Genomic DNA, 17,716 nt, shown 5'->3' with positions numbered 1-17,716 from the left:
TTCATTTTGTCTTCTCTGAAACATGTCTCTTCTGAAGGGTAGTATTAAATGGGGGACAAATCTTTATTCTGTTCAAAAGTTTACAAGTCTGGCTCCTAATGCATCGTGTTTCCTTCTGGAGAATCAGTGAGTGTTTGAATCTTCTGTAATAGTTGCATATGAGTTCCTCAGTTGTCCTCAAACAGATCATTTGGGCCACTTAAACCCCACCCCTGCAAGTTCATCCTCCTCTACTGTTGAGTGCACCGCCCACATCTCAAAATCCAACAACCAACTGAAGAGTTTGTGCACTCCTCATTTTTTTTTTAACAACAATGTCATGATGTAATATGTCTGTACGCTGTAATTTACCAATCCTACTTAAAAAGCTTTAATTATAAATAATTTATTTTATGACCTGGTGTTTGCCCAGTAGGCCTAACTAAAAAAAGCTGCCCTGATGATGGCTGCAAGGCAGTGATTGTGAACTGGGCGATAATGGTGAATTAATGAATTCTACTATGGTAAAGGCTTACTTAAATTTTTTTTTTTTTTTGTATGAATATTAAATAATTACTAATGGAATAATCCAGCTCTATCGTGTCACACTAAAGTCAGCAAGGTTGTATACACTGCAAGTAATGCAGTCTGCTTTATCCTGATGGTATTATGTATATAAATTTGTGCTTTTGATTGCATTAGAGCTTATGCGCTCAAATTATTTTTGCTCACAATAGAGCACTGGAATCTTGCCTTTGAATGTGCTGCCAGTGAGCAAGTGTAATACGAGTTTATTGCACCTGGATGAAAAACCCAAGTACTGTCATTTTCACCCACCTTTCATTGTTGTCCATTGTAGAATATCATTTTCGAGCACTATCAAGCCTCCAGCCCTGTAGCCATGGTTACTGCCATCCCTGACTGTATTTGTGTTGTATCCATGGTGATCACCTTGGGTACAGGAGCAGACAACCATTACACCAATTTTGTAGTCAATTTGATGATTTTATAGTGTTATGCAAGTCTACTGTTGGATGAGCGTTAAATACAATGATGTATTTCTTTTTGCATCTTCTCCAGATTCGACATGAAGTGAGCATTAAGAATGTGACCCACAAGATCTGCAGTGACACATGCTTTAATCGTTACCGTATGGCTAACGGGCTCGTAATGAACTGCTGCGAACAGTGTGGAAACTACTTGCCTAGTCGTGCAACAGCAAACCACTTTTTACTCATAGATGGTCAGCAGAAACGTTTTTGCTGTCAAAATTGCATCAGGGAATATAAACAGGTCAGTGCTTAAAATTTCTTGCTAAAATATTCACTCATTTAATCCAGCTTATTTTTGACTGTCTGATGTTTAAAACAGAAGCACTGAAACATCAAACTGTAAGGTTCACATCCCACATTAATGTCTGTTAGCATGCTTTAGTAAAATCCAATTTTGTTTTATAAAAAAAACTGTAATAATATTGTTACAAATAAAAAAAACAAAATAAGAAATATTACTGTTTTAATATTTTATTTAAAATCTAATTCAAAGGAATAGTTCACCCAAAAATGAAAATGTGATATTTATCTGCTTACCCCCAGGGCATCCAAGATGTAGGTGACTTTGTTTCTTCAGTAGAACACAAATGAAGATTTTTAACTCAAACCGTTGCAGTCTGTCAGGCATATAATGGCAGTCAATGGGACCCACGGCTTGAAGACTAAAAATCATACACAGACAAAACCAAATTAATCCCTGCGGCTTGTGACGATATATTGAGGTCTTAACACGCTAAACACTTAGTCTGTGCAAGAAACCAAACAGTATATCATTTTTATTTTTTACCTCTGATCCACCGCAATGTCTAACTGCCCTGAGCGCATTCACAACAGCCAGTTTTTTTTAACTAATTAGTGTCCAGTGATTATAACTAATGCTGTTCACATCCTGAAACATGGTGTTGACACTTGTTCTATGAGGACACACAAAACTGTCTGTAAAGAGCTGTGACTGTGCAGTCAAAATTTAGATCTTGAGGTAATAATGTAAACAACCGGTTTACCTTAAAGGTATAGTTCACCCAAAATGAAAATTCTGCCATTAATTACTTGCCCTAATGTTGTTTCAAACCCATAAGACCTTCGTTCATCTTCAAAACACAAATTAAGTTATTTTTGAGGAAATCTGAGAGCTTTCTGACCTTGCATAGACAGCAAGACCCAGAAAGGTAGTAAGGACATCATTAAAATCCATCGTTCAAATCCATGTGACATCAGTGGTTTGACCTTAATTTTATGAAGCTAAGAGAATACTTTTTGTGTACAAAAATAACTTAATTTAGCAATTTTTATTTTTGGGTGAACTATCCTTTTAATAAATCACAGGCTTTGTGATTTGATATATTGACTAAGCCATTTCCCCATTTCGGTTTTATTTAGATTAAACATACAGCCCTAGTTTTGATGATGTTTTTAGTGATTACTCTCAATTATTTTTATTTTATTTTTTTTACCACAGACTCATGGGAAGTTAGTGCAGTGTAGTGGCTGTAAGGTGATGTGCAGATCATTTGATGCCACTCAGTGTATTGGGTCAAATGGAGCCATGGAGTCTTACTGCACCACAGCCTGTATGACCAAGAGCAAATTCGCAGCTGCTGCACAGAGTGAGTAGATAATCACAACCTAGAGCTAATGCTGTCACTCTCACTCCACGGGTGCCATACGGCCTACATTTGTGTTTTTCTAATGCCTTAAGTTTGATGTGGTTTCATAACACATGTTGAATATGCAAAATGTTGTCCTTAATTTTTTCTGCTGTACAAATAATGTTAATATTAGCTCCTTTCACAGGCAGGCAATTTGATTTCTACTTTAAGATGTGTACCCATTACAAACTCTGAGTCAGAGATTATAAATGTGTCAGCTCATGTTTGATCTTGTGTGTATTTGTAGATTCTGAGCCCTCTTGCCACTTCTGTAAGAGAAATGCATTACCTCAGTACCAGGCAACTCTACCTGAAGGGAAGGTTTTGAGCTTCTGCAGTTCACAATGTGTCACCAAGTTCCAGGTACTTCAGATGCCTTTAAAGCTTGTGCTATATCTGAAATTTCTTTAGAACCCTGATTAGAAGTTAAGCAGGTATATGCATCTATGCATTAAATGTTAGGAATGTCCATGTCCAAGTACAAAATGCTAATGTTTCACTGGTGGCTTTATCCAAATGTCCCCTGCAGAATGCCACCATCCAGACATCAGCCAATGGGCAATTTCCTGCGTCAGCTTCTGAGAACATCCAGCTGAAATGTAACTACTGTCGTGGTTGCTTCAACCTGAAGCCAGAGATTCTGGAGTGGGAGGTGAGATCTTGCGCATACACTACCAGTCAAAAGTTTTTGAACAGTAAGATTTTTAATGTGTTTTTTTTTTTTTTTTTAAGAAATCTCTTCTCATCAAGCCTCCATTTGTTTGATCCAAAGTACGGCAAAACTGTCAGGCATATAATGACAGTCAATGTGACCCACGGCTTGAAGAGTCAAAAAAAACAAACACAGACAAAACCAAATTAAACTCTGTGGCTTGTGACGATACATTGAGGTCTTAACACACAAAACAATCAGTCTGTGCAAGAAACTGAACTAGGGATGCACCGATATGAAAATTTTGGTCGATATCGATATCCGATATTAATTTTTCTGTTATGGCCGATGACCGATATATACTGATATCGATATGTGTTTTTAAAAAATGTTTGATAAAAGTTTGTACATACTTAATTTCTTCCTTTATTTTCAGAATATGTTTTATGGTAGCCCTGTAACCTTGTTATTTGGAAATAAAATACAAGTAACCAACTTTTACCACTTATCAAGCATGTCAGTATTCATGGCAACATGTTTTCAGCTCTGTGCTCTCCAGGTAAACTCAAATTTGAGAAAAAGGCTAAATCAAAATATCCAACACAATATCCTGACTGTTCGTGCACATTTTTATGTAAATGTAAATGTCCAAACCCTGAAACAAGGTTTCTACCAAGCAAACATAAAAAAAAAACAAGTCAATTTTAAGACCCATCTATAAAAATGTTCAAACAAAAATGAGAACTGTGACATAACCGTAATTCAAAAGACATGGTACGATATCGGACCGATGCCGACACGATATTGGGCCGATGCCGATAGGTTAAAAAAATGACGAACATCGGCCGATATCGATATTTATGCCGATATATAGTGCATCCCTAAACTGAACAGTGTTTATATATTTCTTTTTTACCTCTGATCCACCGCAATGTCTAACTGCCCTGAGCGCGTTCACAACAGCCAGTTTTTTTTTTTTTTTTTTTTTTTTTTTACTAAGCAGTGTCCAGTGATTATAACTAATGCTGTTCACATCCTGAAACATGGTGTTGACACTTGTTCTATGAGGACACACACATTTAATTTTTTTTAGGATTCTTTGATGAATAGAAAGATCCAAAGATCACCATTTATCTAAAATAAAAAGCTTTTGTAACAGTATACACTATACTATTCAAAAGCTTGGAGTCAGTATAATTATAGAAATCAATACTTGTATTTAGCAAGGATGCTTTAAATTGATCAAAAGTAATGATAAAGACATTTATAATGTTACAAAAGATTTCTATTTCAGATAAATGCTGTTCTTCTGAACTTTCTATTCATCAAAGAAACCTGAAAAATCTACTCAGCTGTTTTCAGCATAATACTAATAATAATAATAGTTTTTTGAGTAGCAAATCAGAATATTAGACTGATTTCTGAAAGATCAAGTGACTGGAGTAATTATGCTAAAAATGTAGCTTTGAAATCACAGGAATAAACTACATTTTAAAACATTCAAATAGAAAACAGTTATTTTAAGTAGTAAAAATATTTCAAAATGTAACTTCTTTTGCTGTACTTTGGATCAAATAATTGCAGGCTTGGTGAGCAGAAGACACTTATTTAAAAAAAAAAAAAAAAAAAAATTACCAGTCAAAAGATTTTTAGTGTACATGTTATACATTTCATCTTAAATTATAGATGATATAACAACCGCTGGTGTAGTGGTATCATGCAAGATTCCCATTCTTGCGACCCGGGTTCCATTCCCGGGCGGCGCACTGCCTTTAGGGGGCAGCCGTGGCCTAATGGTTAGAGAGTCGGACTTGTAACCCAAAGGTTGCAGGTTCGAGTCCCAGGTCCGGCAGGGATTGTAGGTGGGGGGAGTGAATAACCAGCACTCTCTTCACCCTCAATACCACGGCTGAGGTGAGTCCCTTGAGCAAGGCACCAAACCCCCAACTGCTCCCCGGGCGCCGCAGCAATGCCCACTGCTCCGGGTGTGTGTTCACGGTGTGTGTGTGTTCACTACTGTGTGTGTGCACTTGGATGGGTTAAATGCGGAGCACAAATTCCTAGTATGGTTCACCATACTTGGCCTCACTTCACCTCCTTTCCTTTCCTACATAGTGTAAAAATAATGACTTAATTAAATTTTTGTGAATGAACTGTTCTTTTAAGGATTGAAATGTCTTAATATTTGTTCTTTGCAGGATAAAGTGTATCAGTTCTGCAGTAAGACCTGTTGTGATGACTACAAGAAGCTCCACTGCATAGTGACGTTCTGCGAATACTGTCAGGAAGAGAAGACTCTGCATGAGACTGTGAAGTTCTCGGGGGTGAAGAGGCCCTTTTGTAGTGAAGGTCATTATTCTGTTGAATTTCTGACCGTGTTTAACAGCGCATTGTCCTGTGATTTAACTTTGCTGTTCACATCATGACATGCTGTGATTTCATCTTTAGAATATGAGGGCAATGTTCTAGTCAATTTTATATATTAAACTTTACTACATTTATCCATTATAACAGGAGTGATATTTCAGGCAGTGTTCTTGTTCACTCTGCAGGTTGTAAGTTACTGTTTAAGCAGGATTTCGCCAGGCGTCTGGGCCTAAAGTGTGTCACTTGTAACCACTGCACCCAGATGTGTAAGAAATCCATCACCAAACAAATAGATGGAGTCAGCAGGGACTTCTGCAGCGAGACGTGTGCAAAAAAGTTTCACGACTGGTACTACAAGGTACGCTGATCTTCTTGCCCAGTTTGATCATTCCTAACTTTGGGATCATGTGATTAAGCCATGGTGGTGCTGTTTGTTCACAGACCACAGGGGCAGCAATGCACTGACATGTTTTAAATTAATGTTGTACATTATTGGTTATCATCTGTGCTGCAGTTCTTTGAAATCCTTGTATTTCTGTGCTGTGTCCACTAGGCGGCGCGCTGCGACTGCTGTAAGGTACAGGGGAACTTGACAGAGTCTGTGCAGTGGCGTGCAGAATTGAAGCAATTCTGCGACCAGCAGTGTCTATTGCGCTTCTACTGCCAACAGAATGAGCCCAACATGGCCACACAGAAAGGCCCAGAAAACACAGCTTTAGGTACAATTTAAACCCCCTTGCAAATGTGCATGTGTGAATCATGCTGTCATGTTTAAAATGCAATCCTTTGGTCCATTTACAGGATTTGGAGGAGCAACCCAAGCATCTAAGATGGTGAGGGTGCTGTCAGTTTTGACTGAGTCATTGTTAGACACAAGAAGCTATAAATTGGCATGTTGCATAGTTTAGATTGACTCTAGTCCATTCTTATTGTGACTGTTGCAGTTGTTTACTCAGGGGCCTGTATCGTATGCTGGAGGAGGGGTCCTGAAGGATGTGAAGAATAAAGCTGTGCTCTGTAAGCCCCTCACCATGACCAAGGCCACCTACTGCAAACCCCACATGCAGAGCAAACCACTGCAGACAGGTAAGTACCTTTTTGTTCTGTTACAATACAGATGCAACTTTTTTTCTGGAGAATATGGAGGTTTATGTACTTCTGTTTTTGCTTCTCTTTAGATGAGGCAGGTGTGGAGGGCTCAGGAAAGGAGTATGTTCCCATTCCAATCCCTATTCCTGTTTACGTCCCAGTTCCCATGAACCTCTACTCTCAGGCCACACCCACTCCTATTGCAATACCTGTACCGGTAAGAGCTCCCTCACAGAATGAAAGTGTCACATTGTTTTTCATTGCAATATGTTTGTGTACACATACAGTTGAGGTCAAAAGTTTACATACACCTTGCAGAATCTGCAAAATGTTAAATATTTGACCAAAATAAGAGGGATCATACAAAAATGCATGTTATATATATTTTTTTAATACTGACCTAAATAAGATATTTCACATAAAAGACATTTACATTTACATACAGTTCACAAGAGAAAATAATAGTTGAATTCATAAAAATGACCCTGTTCAAAAGTTTATACACTTGATTCTTAATACTCTGTTCTTACCTGAATGATTTTTTTAAATGATAGTGCATGATTCCCTTGTTTGTCCTGAATAGTTAAGCTGCCTGCTGTTTTTCAGAACAAATCTTTCAGGTCCCACATCTTCTTTATGGGTTTTTTTTTTTTTTTTTTTTGGGGCCTTTTTTTGTATTTGAACCCTTTCCAACAATGAATATATGATTTTGAGATCCATCTTTCCACACTGAGGACAACTGAGGTCTCATGCAACCATCACAGAAGGTTCAATCGCTCCCGAAGGAAACACAATGCAAGTTATGCATAAACTTTTTTAATTTTAAGATTAGGGTAGATTTAGCTGATTTTGTCTTTTGGGAAACATGCAAGTAGCTTCTGTAGGGCAGTACTAAATGGAAAAAAAAAAATATGTTCAGGCAAAAAAAAATTTTACATCCAGTTTACATCCCCTGGCTCTTAATGATAGTTTTTTTTGTACTTCTGGAGCATCAGTGAGCGTTTGTACCTTCTGTAATAGTTGCATATGAGTCCCTCAGTTGCCCTCAGTGTGAAAAGATGGATCTCAAAATCATTGTTGGAAAGGGTTCAAATACACAAAAATGCAGAAAAACCAAAGAATTTTTAGGACCTGAATGTTTTTTTCTGTAGAACAGCAGGCAGTTTAACTGTTCAGGACATACAAGGGACTCATAAACAAGTATCACTTAAAAAAATCATTCAGGTAACCACACCCTATTAAGAATCAAGTGAATGTAAAATTGTAAACAGGATCAATTTTATAAATTCAACTTTTATTTTCTCTTGTGGACTATATGTAAATTTCTTGTCGGATTCTTATCTTATTCGGGCCAGTACTAAAAAAATGGCATGCATTTTATATGATCCCTCTTATTTTGGTCTTTACATTTTAACATTAAATTAACATTTTGCATACCTCAACTGTTTATACATGCCTTACCTCATGGAAATGACCCTATTTGCCTCTGTGGCTCATTCTGCTTCTTTCAGGTGCCTGTGCCAGTGTTTCTACCAACCACTCTGCAGAACGCTGAGCAAATTGTGAAGACCATCAATGAGCTCAAAGCCAAAGTCCCCTCTGACCCTCTGGAAGCTGATCTAATAGCGATGGCTGAAGTGATTGCACAAGAAGATGAGAAACCCAAATGCTCAAGTAAGAACATGTTAGGAGCCGGTCTACCTTTGACAGGCTGAAGCAGGACTCTGCTTGAGTTTGTAACATCACTGCCTTCACCTCAGCAATTGGCTGCTGTTGGTTTTCATTTCTCAGCTTTTTGACACTTTGTACAATCATTCACTCTGCAAAATTTTGAAATGACACTGTATGTTTGGCATGTTGTCTTAAACCTGTTTTGAAAACCCCTTTTCTTTTTCTAGATATCAAATGTGAAAAGAGTAGTACAGAAGTGAAGATGGAAAGTGTGAAACATGAAAATGGCAGTGGCAGCTCGGAAGAGGAGGAAGAAGACAAGTATGAACCAGATTTGGACCTGGAGAAGGACCTGCCCCAAGGTAGAGTAGAACCAAATGAACACGTTATTTGAAAGATTATTGACCTTTTATAATTTTGTAATGTCAATAAGGTCAACTTTTTAGTTCATTAGTTTTGTTTTTTGGCCAATATCCAGTATACCAATATTTTTCAACTCATTTTGGCCAATAGGGACCAGTTCTCCTCTCCCCACATAAAATGCACCTTAGCAAAGGTGAGCTTAGCCTTTTGATTCTCTCTGCTAATGAGAGGTTTGGTTACTGTAGAGTGCACTTTCAGTCCGACTTCTCTTAAACATATCACGACAGATCCTTACCTTGTTCAGCACTGAACTGGCAAGGAATTCTAGCTGCAGTGTTGAACCGATTCCCCATTGAGAGTGTCTGCATTATCCTGTCGTCTTGTGCATTTGTCTCATGTGGACCCGCCTTTTTGGGCGACTTAAATGAATGAGTGTCATTGTAAACCTGCAGTATTCCTGAAATAGTCAGTGCCGATGGACTGGCGGGCAGCGTGCCGACATACAGCGCCGTTGCACTCCGGGCGTCCCGTGCTTGACAGGGTTCCCGCAGGGTCTTAAAAAGTCTAAAATTTAAAAATCAAAATTTTAGGCCTTAAGTCTTAAATTCGCTGTTCTAGGTCTTAAATAATTTTACACAGGTCTTATTTTTCCGATGTCCATGTAACGCTACCTCTAATGCTCATTTAAATTCTCTTTTTGTTGTTTCCGTGGTGTTGTAGTTCTTTATTTCACTATTCCAAATATAATTTGCTGTATTTAAACTACAAATGAGACCAACATGCAATAGCCAATCAGCTTTCTGTTATTGGTGCGAGTCTCTCTTGGATTGTACCGCAGAAGTAAAATGGATTTAACTTTTTAGCTATGGAGAAGTGCAAGTTTAGCCATACTTAGCTTGACAAAACTGAATATAGGGCTTGGCTAAGGCCAGTTGCTAACAACTGTAGATTTATTTTTTTTTCTCCCTCTGTGGAAGTTAATGTGTCTTCAGACAGAATCGCAGTAGCAGAATACAGGTCAAACTACCTTTTTCTGTATATAATGTTCTCAATAATAATAATAAATATAGGTCGAGCAAGCTGACGGCCAGCCTTGGAGATACTTTTAAAATGTTTTTTTTTTTTTATTTGTCCGACCGAACAAACCGCCTGATTAAAACTGAAGTGACAAAAACAACTAGAGAAGCATCGAAAGGCAAGAAAGATTCATATTTTAATACATTCAACATAAACAGAAATTGATAATGGATAGTGTTTCTGGTCTATTTGTGACATACATTAAAACAAATGAATGTAACAGCACTCTAAAGAAACACACTGAGGTAAAAATTTTAAATGTATAGTTTATTTATAACATGATATAGTTCAGTAATATACCAAGTGAGCTTTTTGCTTGAAATTCTCACAATTACAAATGTTACATTAATTTTAGCTCAATAAACAAGTAGTTAGTCAAGTAGTTACTTACATATTAGACAAATGCTGCGTCCGAAATCGCATACTGCTTCAGTAGGTACTACATTTAAATTCAAACGTACTTCATGACCGTTAAAACAGTACGTTCTATATAGTATGAATATGGGTAGTATGAATGGAATTCGGACGTACTACGTCCGCCGCGTCTCCACTTTCCGCCATTTTTCGATTAACGACTCCTCTCCTGGAGCCTGAAGTGTCCATGGTATGCGTACTGCAGAATTCGGGTGGAAGCAGTAGGTCATCCGGGTACTTCTCACCTACTGTATTTCGAATACTATGAATTCGGACATACTACTCGCCTCGCATACTGTTTTTCGCGTACTATATAGTAGGGAAGTATGCGATTTCGGACGCAGCAAAAGTATTTTCACTGTTTTGTTCTGTTTCACCAATGAAAATAGTTCAAAACAAGGATCGCAGCAGAAGCATTCTCCTAACAACGTTTTGCTATGATTCAGCGTTTTGCTCGAATCATTTGAAATAACTCGCTCATGAAGTGACTTACCGCCACCTGCTGGTAGTTTAGTGTGTTTAAAAGTATGCCTCCACACCCAACATTTCTAATTTATATATTTGCAAATCAATAAATGTATTTAAAACATTAATCTCACTTTTAATTTTGCAGTGTAAATTATGTAATCTCACTGCTAACAGCCATTTAGAATTTATTGATTAATTCATAAAATAAATTTCATAATGCATACATTTCAAAAGTGAAAAAAAAGGCCTTTATAAAGGTAAATCAAATATGCAGATTTAAGATGTAAAATCTAATAGAGCACTGATGAAAATATTGCTTCAGAATTTTTTTTTACTTCAGATATTTCTAGTGGTACTTTTATGGGGATATTGTGTGGAATAGTATCTGCTGATATGAAAAGTTCACTGTATATTGTAGTAATAAATTTAATTTATGACAGCCTTGAAATTGTGTTTACTTTTTACTTTAAACACATTAAATATTACATATATGCATGTAATATAATATCTATTTCCATTACAGGTTTAGGTCTTAAATTTCATATAAGGTGGTATTTAAAACGTCTTAAAAAGTCTTAAATTTCACTTGTTCATATCTGCAGGAACCCTGATTTGAATCCCGACTCGAGGATCTTTCCTGGTCCCACCGCCTATCTCTCTCCCACTTTGTTTCCTGTTATTACTGATCTGTCCTATCACACTAAAGGCAAAAATGCCAAAAAAAAATAAATATATATATATATATATATTCAAGAAATAACAGATTTGGAATGGCCAACTTCTCTTGCAAAGGGTCATTCCTTTGGCCTTATTTGTCATATAATTAAGAAAATTAGCACTTTAAGTTATTAGGATAACTTATAATAGGACGAAGCCGTGACCTTGAAATGTATGAAATTATAGGTTGTTCTCTAATTTTGATCTCCACTGTACATAGTAAAGAAGTGTTGTTCTGGTCTGTTTCAGCATCAGAGCCCATCCTGGTTGAGCGTCAGGATACAGACCCGCTCTTCTCATTGCCTCCAGTCCTTTCTGAGGAGAAAGAGAAGTCACCTCGGCCCAGAACAAGGAGGAGGGTAATGAACCCATCTACACCAATAATACTGCATCCAGTGCTGTCCTGTGATTAGAAATCCATTTGCTGTTCACATGCTGATGTGTGGTGATTGCAGAAGTTTTATATGAGGCTTGTGGCGTCATATAGGGTTATTGTTAACAATGACTGTGTATACATGCTGATGTTTCTGACTTGCTGTTTCTCCAGGGCCAGAAGAGGCGGGCAGTAGAGGAAGAGTCTTCATCTTCAGTATCCTCATCACCGACAGTAGACTCCTCAGCAGCAGATAGCTCTTTCCCCTTGAACTCCAGGTACGGCTTAAATGCATGGAGGAGATGGGCCACATCTGAAGTCTCACCGTCCAGCCAGTCCAAAGGAAAAGAGAGCCAGAAACAAGGTATTCGTCACGAATGACCTTCTTACTAACTTAAATTGGTTCTTTTAGTATGATTTGTAGATTGTAATGCCAGATGGACCCAGGGACATTTTCAAGCTTGGTTGTTTTTGAGCAACTTTTGTTTGATTTGAATGTGCTTGATGATTATCACAGCTGTTCACATTCTGAAACAGTTTTGTTGATCACTTTGAGTTATGAGGGCACTTAGTTCCATTCATCTGAATTGAACATAATCACACTTTTGTAAAAACCTGCTTTATATCATGTTTTTGTAAACAAGTCCTCAAAATAATCTTAAACTGCTTCCGTATACTATACTGATGATGTTGTTTAAGATTTTTTTGTGTGTATGTGTGTGTCTGTCAAACAGTTAGTCTTCTGTCCCTGAGCCCAGCCGAGCTGAATCAGTCTTTATCTTGCTTTGTCAAAGAGGTGCGTCGACCCAACGGGGAGTGCTATACTCCAGACAGCCTCCTTTACCTCTGTCTCAGCATCCAGAAGGTAAGAAAGTCCACAGCCTTTATGCACATGCTTGTCCATTAAAGCTGTAGATCAGAATCCTTACGGAACGTTTCCACTTCAACATAAAATCCGCAGTCCGTGCCACTGGCAGTGCTACAACGCCACTGCTTTGGATATGTCAAATTTAGGGCCGAGTATGCCTATATGGAAAAACGAAGTTTACACCCTGTTTGCATTTCATCGTCGTCTTTTAAGGGTGGTTCACAAACGAAATGAGATTTGCAAAAAGTTGACAAATGCCCAACCTTTTTGATGCTCTCAGCTGCTTTCAATGCCTTCTACGCATTGTTTCAATCCCATAATGCTCCACACGAGCATTTGAGCTAAACTTCCATATGAATGAATTGAAAACACTCACTCTGCTGCGCTCGCTACGTGTCAGTGGAAACGCACCGTTAGAGAGCAGGTCCTCTTGATAACAAGTGGAGCGGAGATTAAAACCTGTGCATATAAATATAAATGAATGCTGTGCTTATGGAAACCCAATATACATCCATAAACTTATCTGCAGGCTTTTCTCTAGAGCAGGGCTATACAATTAATTGAAATTCAGAAATATTGTATAGTGTCTGCAATTTTATATACATATCCGAAGGTCATATGCTTGAATTTTGTTATATTTATTGATTTTTATATTATACCTTTTTTGTCATCAAATTAAGCATGCACTGATATTAAAATTCTGGCCTGTACCAATAAGCAGATATGTTATGTCAGATAATCGATGAATGTCTGTTAATAGAAATCAGTAGTTTTGTCAAAATAAATTGACCAAACACTAAAAACTACAATGTATAATTTTAAAGGGATAGTTCATCCAAATATAAATATTCTGTCACGAATTACTCACCCTAGCTTGTCACATTGGATTATTTTAACAATTTCCTTGCTACCTTTCTGGGCCTTGACTGTGATGGTTTTGATGTCTATGGAGGGTCTGAAAGCTCTCAGATTTCATCAAAAATATTTAAATTTTTGTTTTCGAAGATGAACAAAGGTCTTACTGGTTTGGGATGACATGAGGGTAAGTAATTAATGACAGAATTTTCATTTTGGTGTGAACTATCCCATTAAATAGTTAAGTTCTGATGGAAACTAGATTTCGGCTTAAACTCTCCTGGTCTAAGCAGTGTCCAATGATTATAACGCTGTTCACATTCTGAAAAATGCTGTTGATGCTTTTTACTACGAGGACACATCAGACTGCTTAATAGAGGCTGACCAGTCACCTTTTTATTAAAACCATGTGTCTTGTGAGGTGTTGTAATGTTTTTGTTTTGCAGCATTTACAAGATAAAGGAAGGACAGATGACCTCTTTGGTGACCCACAGTACCACATGTTTGGGGAAGAACTGAACAAGCTCCTCAAAGACTGGCAACCCAGTGTCCTTCCTGATGGTAAAAGCACTACTGTGTTTTGTGAAGAGATGATTGTAATGTGACTGTCATATTGAAATGTCCGGTGATTATAACTTGCTGTTCACATTCTGAAGTGCTGTTGACTCAATCCAACTATGAGGACATTTCACACTTTATTTTAGCCTGATTTTGAATTTTGTCTGATTGCTAATTATAAATAACCGTTTTTAACTGTAAGTGGTTTTCTGTTGAGGTTCTCGGTGGGGTCGTGTTGAAGAGCAGTATCTGTGGAGCAGCGGGCAGCTTGGGGAGCAGACGCCCTCTGTCCTGCTGAGATCTCTCCTCTATCTCAACACCAAATACTTTGGTCTTCGTACCACTGAACAGCACTTACGCCTCTCGTTTGCAAATGTCTATGGCCCAAGCAGTTCCAAACCGCACAGCCACGAGACCACCGTCTGTATACGCATCCCCTCCATCTCACAGGAGCAGCACGGTGTGTTCATCTGAATGTGTAGCATAATTATACATTTATACAGTTGAGGTCAGAAGTTTACATACACCTTGCACTCCCTGGCTCTTAATGCATTACACAATGCATAGTCCCTCTCAGTTGTTCTCAGTTTGGAAAGATGAATCTCAAAATCATACAAACATTACTGGAATCAAAAATTTCAAATTTTCAAATACACAAATGCTGAAAAACCAAAGAATTTGTGGGACCTGAAGATTGTTTTTGAAGAACAGCAGCAACAGTTAAATTGTTCAGGACAAACAATAGAAAAACACAGCTGTTGATCATTAGTAACAACAGTATTAAGAATCAAGTCTATGTAAACTTTTATTTTCTTTGTGGACTGTATGTAAACGTCTTACATGTGAAATATCTTATTCAGGTCAGTACTAAATAAAAATGTAACATGCTTTTGTATGATCCCTCTTATTTTGGTAAAATAATTAACATTTTGCAGATTATACCCGGTGTATAGAAAGTTTTGACCTCAACTGTAAATGTGGTGTTACATTGTTTTATGATCAGTATTGATATTATTCTGTAACCGATTTTTATTGTCAGTCTTTTTTTCTGTTTGAGCTGTTTGCTTGGGACTGTTTTGTCTACCCGATGATAGACCTTGTCTCTTTATCCATAGAGCAATCAGGAAGTAAGAGAAGGCGTAAAGACGACTGTGACTCAAACTTTGAGGCGGACAGTGGCTCAGGAGGATCGGCTCACTGTCCTGTTAAGAAACACGAGTGCCGACTGTATGAGCTTTACCTTTCAAAGTGGTGAGTCATATGTAACATTTTTTTTGTTTGTTATGCATTTGAAGCATTTCATGTAAAATATTGGAGATCCCCTGGCCAAGGACCAGCACTATTGTGGTGGGAAAGGGCAACCCAAGACCATGATTAGCTAGTTCAAGTTGTTTTGAACTAAGCAGTGTCCAGTGATTATAACTAATGCTGTTCACATCCTGAAACATGGTGTTGACACTTGTTCTATGAGGACACACAAAACTCTAAAGATCTGTGACTGTGGGCAGCCAAAAGATCTTGAGGTATAGTATTTAGGGGCCAAGCACCGAAGGTGCGATGGCACCTATTGTATCCGTTAGGATTCTTATTATTATCATTCTTCCGCTCTTGAAGTCTATGGCAGCCCATAGAACCGCTTGCGGGAAAGTTGTATAATTTGGCACACTAACAGAGGACAGTCTCAACTTTAACCATAGCAAGTTTGGAGTCTCTAACTCAAACACTCTGGCGTCACCACTTGTCCAAAGTTTCACTTTCTTTTTGCTAATAACTTTTGAACCGTAAGCCACAAAATCAAAAAATTTTTCTCTGAATCCTTGGGGCATGCCGAGTCGAATGAATTCCAAAATTCAAAAATCGCAAGGTTTAGTTTTTTTTCTATAATTAATTGTTTGTAAAACCTACTTTTTCGAACTCGTCCTAGACGGTTTGCCTGATTTTCACCAAAATTGGCTCAGATCATCTTCAGACTATGCTGGCAAAAAGTTATGGAATTCACGTTGATTGGACAAACCGTTCTCGAATAACTCACAAATTAATTCTACGAAAAGTGTGCAAAAATGGATGTGAGGCCATATCTCCGCAATGCTTTGGAGTATTGAGACCAAACTTGGTGTGTGTTATAACAAGCATGACCTGAGGCTACATGCAGTGTTACGTCACACTGCCACCTAGTGGTCAGGAGATATGAAAAATGGCTATTTTAGCTTAAAACTTCTAAATTGTTTGGCCAAAAATCTTCAAACTGGTCTCGTTAGATTCGGAGGGGCATGCCGAGTCGAACCATATCCAATTTTCCCATGTCAGCCATTTTGGGCGTCGGCCATTTTGAATTTTGTTATAAAATGCTATATTTTACGAACGCATTAACGAATCGTTACGAAACTAGGTATATATCTTCGTCACCAAGCCCTGACAGTACTCAAAAAGTTTGGTGGCAGCGCCACCTTGTGGTCAAAAGTTATATAGAAATTTAGAACTTATGTGAAAAATAGCTTATTGTAATGAAATTGATATAAAAATATTCCTTGGGTCAGGCCGAGAACTATGATACCAATTATGCCAAAATTGGCCTAACTTCCTGTCCGCCATTTTGATTATTGTAGAAAACCTACTTTTTCGAACTCCTCCTAGACCGTTAGTCTGATTTTCCCCAAATTTTGATCATCTTCAGACCATCCTGACAAAAAGTTATGGATTTCATGTCGATATTCAAAACCGTTTTCATTTAACGCATCAACGAATTTGCTGAAAAGATGCCCAAGTGCATCTTAAGCTGTATCTCCGCAAAGCTTTGAGATATTTGCACCAAATTTTGTATGTGGCATTGTCACCTCACAGTGATTACACCACATCAATTTGGTAACGGCGCCACCTATTGGTCAAGAGTAATAAAGCATTCATTAACTACTAATTTTGAAATTTCCAAAAACGCTAATAACTGTAGGTAGCATTAGCCTATTGTAATGAAACTGGTCTCAAAATATTCCTTGGGTCGTGCCGACAACACAGATACCAATTATCTTTTTTTTTCGAACTCCTCCTAGACGGTTCAAATTTTCACCAAAATCGAGACAGATCATCTTCAGACTGTACTGACTAAAAGTTATGGATTTCATGTTGATGGTTGAAACCGTTTTTGTACAGCGCCGCTACAAATTTTAGGCTTGATGCAAAAATGACTCTGAGGCTTTATCTCTGCAAAGCTTTGACATAATGACACCAAACTTTGTGTGTGCCTTTGTCTCCTCACACTAACCACACCGCATCGATTTGATGACAGTGCCACCTCTTGGTCAAACGTAATAAGCCATTAAATCATGTCAATGGGCGTTCTACATTATTTTTCTGTAGGTTTTACTAAAATCATCTTAAAATTGCTTCCTTTTACTCATTGTTGCAGTTGGTCTGGTGTTCAATGCCATCCTTTGCTCCTCATTTTCCCTTTGAATGCTTGGCCCTGTAATTGCTGCATGCAGCTATATTGTACCCAAATATTATAGTTCACCCAAAAATGACAGTTCTGTCATTAATTACTCACCCTCATGTCCGTTCCAAACCCGT

General features: G+C 37.8%; 1 protein-coding gene across 2 annotated transcripts in view; it reads left to right on the top strand.

The window, feature by feature from the left end:
• Nucleotides 1-17,716, top strand: part of zmym2 (zinc finger, MYM-type 2) — a 28,231-nt gene that overhangs the window by 8,987 nt on the left and 1,528 nt on the right. The window contains exons 5-22 of one of the 2 annotated variants that reach the window (XM_073845680.1): nt 1,060-1,272; nt 2,491-2,638; nt 2,928-3,043; nt 3,210-3,332; nt 5,531-5,681; nt 5,885-6,057; nt 6,253-6,418; nt 6,501-6,532; nt 6,656-6,785; nt 6,878-7,005; nt 8,300-8,462; nt 8,687-8,821; nt 11,748-11,857; nt 12,046-12,235; nt 12,606-12,736; nt 14,041-14,155; nt 14,370-14,612; nt 15,268-15,403. In XM_073845680.1, the coding sequence (XP_073701781.1) occupies nt 1,060-1,272; nt 2,491-2,638; nt 2,928-3,043; nt 3,210-3,332; nt 5,531-5,681; nt 5,885-6,057; nt 6,253-6,418; nt 6,501-6,532; nt 6,656-6,785; nt 6,878-7,005; nt 8,300-8,462; nt 8,687-8,821; nt 11,748-11,857; nt 12,046-12,235; nt 12,606-12,736; nt 14,041-14,155; nt 14,370-14,612; nt 15,268-15,403 (2,603 nt within the window). Of the gene's footprint in view, nt 1-1,059; nt 1,273-2,490; nt 2,639-2,927; nt 3,044-3,209; nt 3,333-5,530; nt 5,682-5,884; nt 6,058-6,252; nt 6,419-6,500; nt 6,533-6,643; nt 6,786-6,877; nt 7,006-8,299; nt 8,463-8,686; nt 8,822-11,747; nt 11,858-12,045; nt 12,236-12,605; nt 12,737-14,040; nt 14,156-14,369; nt 14,613-15,267; nt 15,404-17,716 lie in introns of both variants that reach the window. The other variant, XM_073845679.1, reaches the window with a different exon arrangement.

This window comes from Garra rufa, chromosome 8 (assembly GCF_049309525.1).
Source record: "Garra rufa chromosome 8, GarRuf1.0, whole genome shotgun sequence".
NCBI classification, from domain to species: Eukaryota; Metazoa; Chordata; class Actinopteri; order Cypriniformes; family Cyprinidae; genus Garra; species Garra rufa.
The sequence above is the reverse complement of the archived record's forward strand: the minus strand, read 5'-3'. Positions and strand labels throughout refer to the sequence as shown.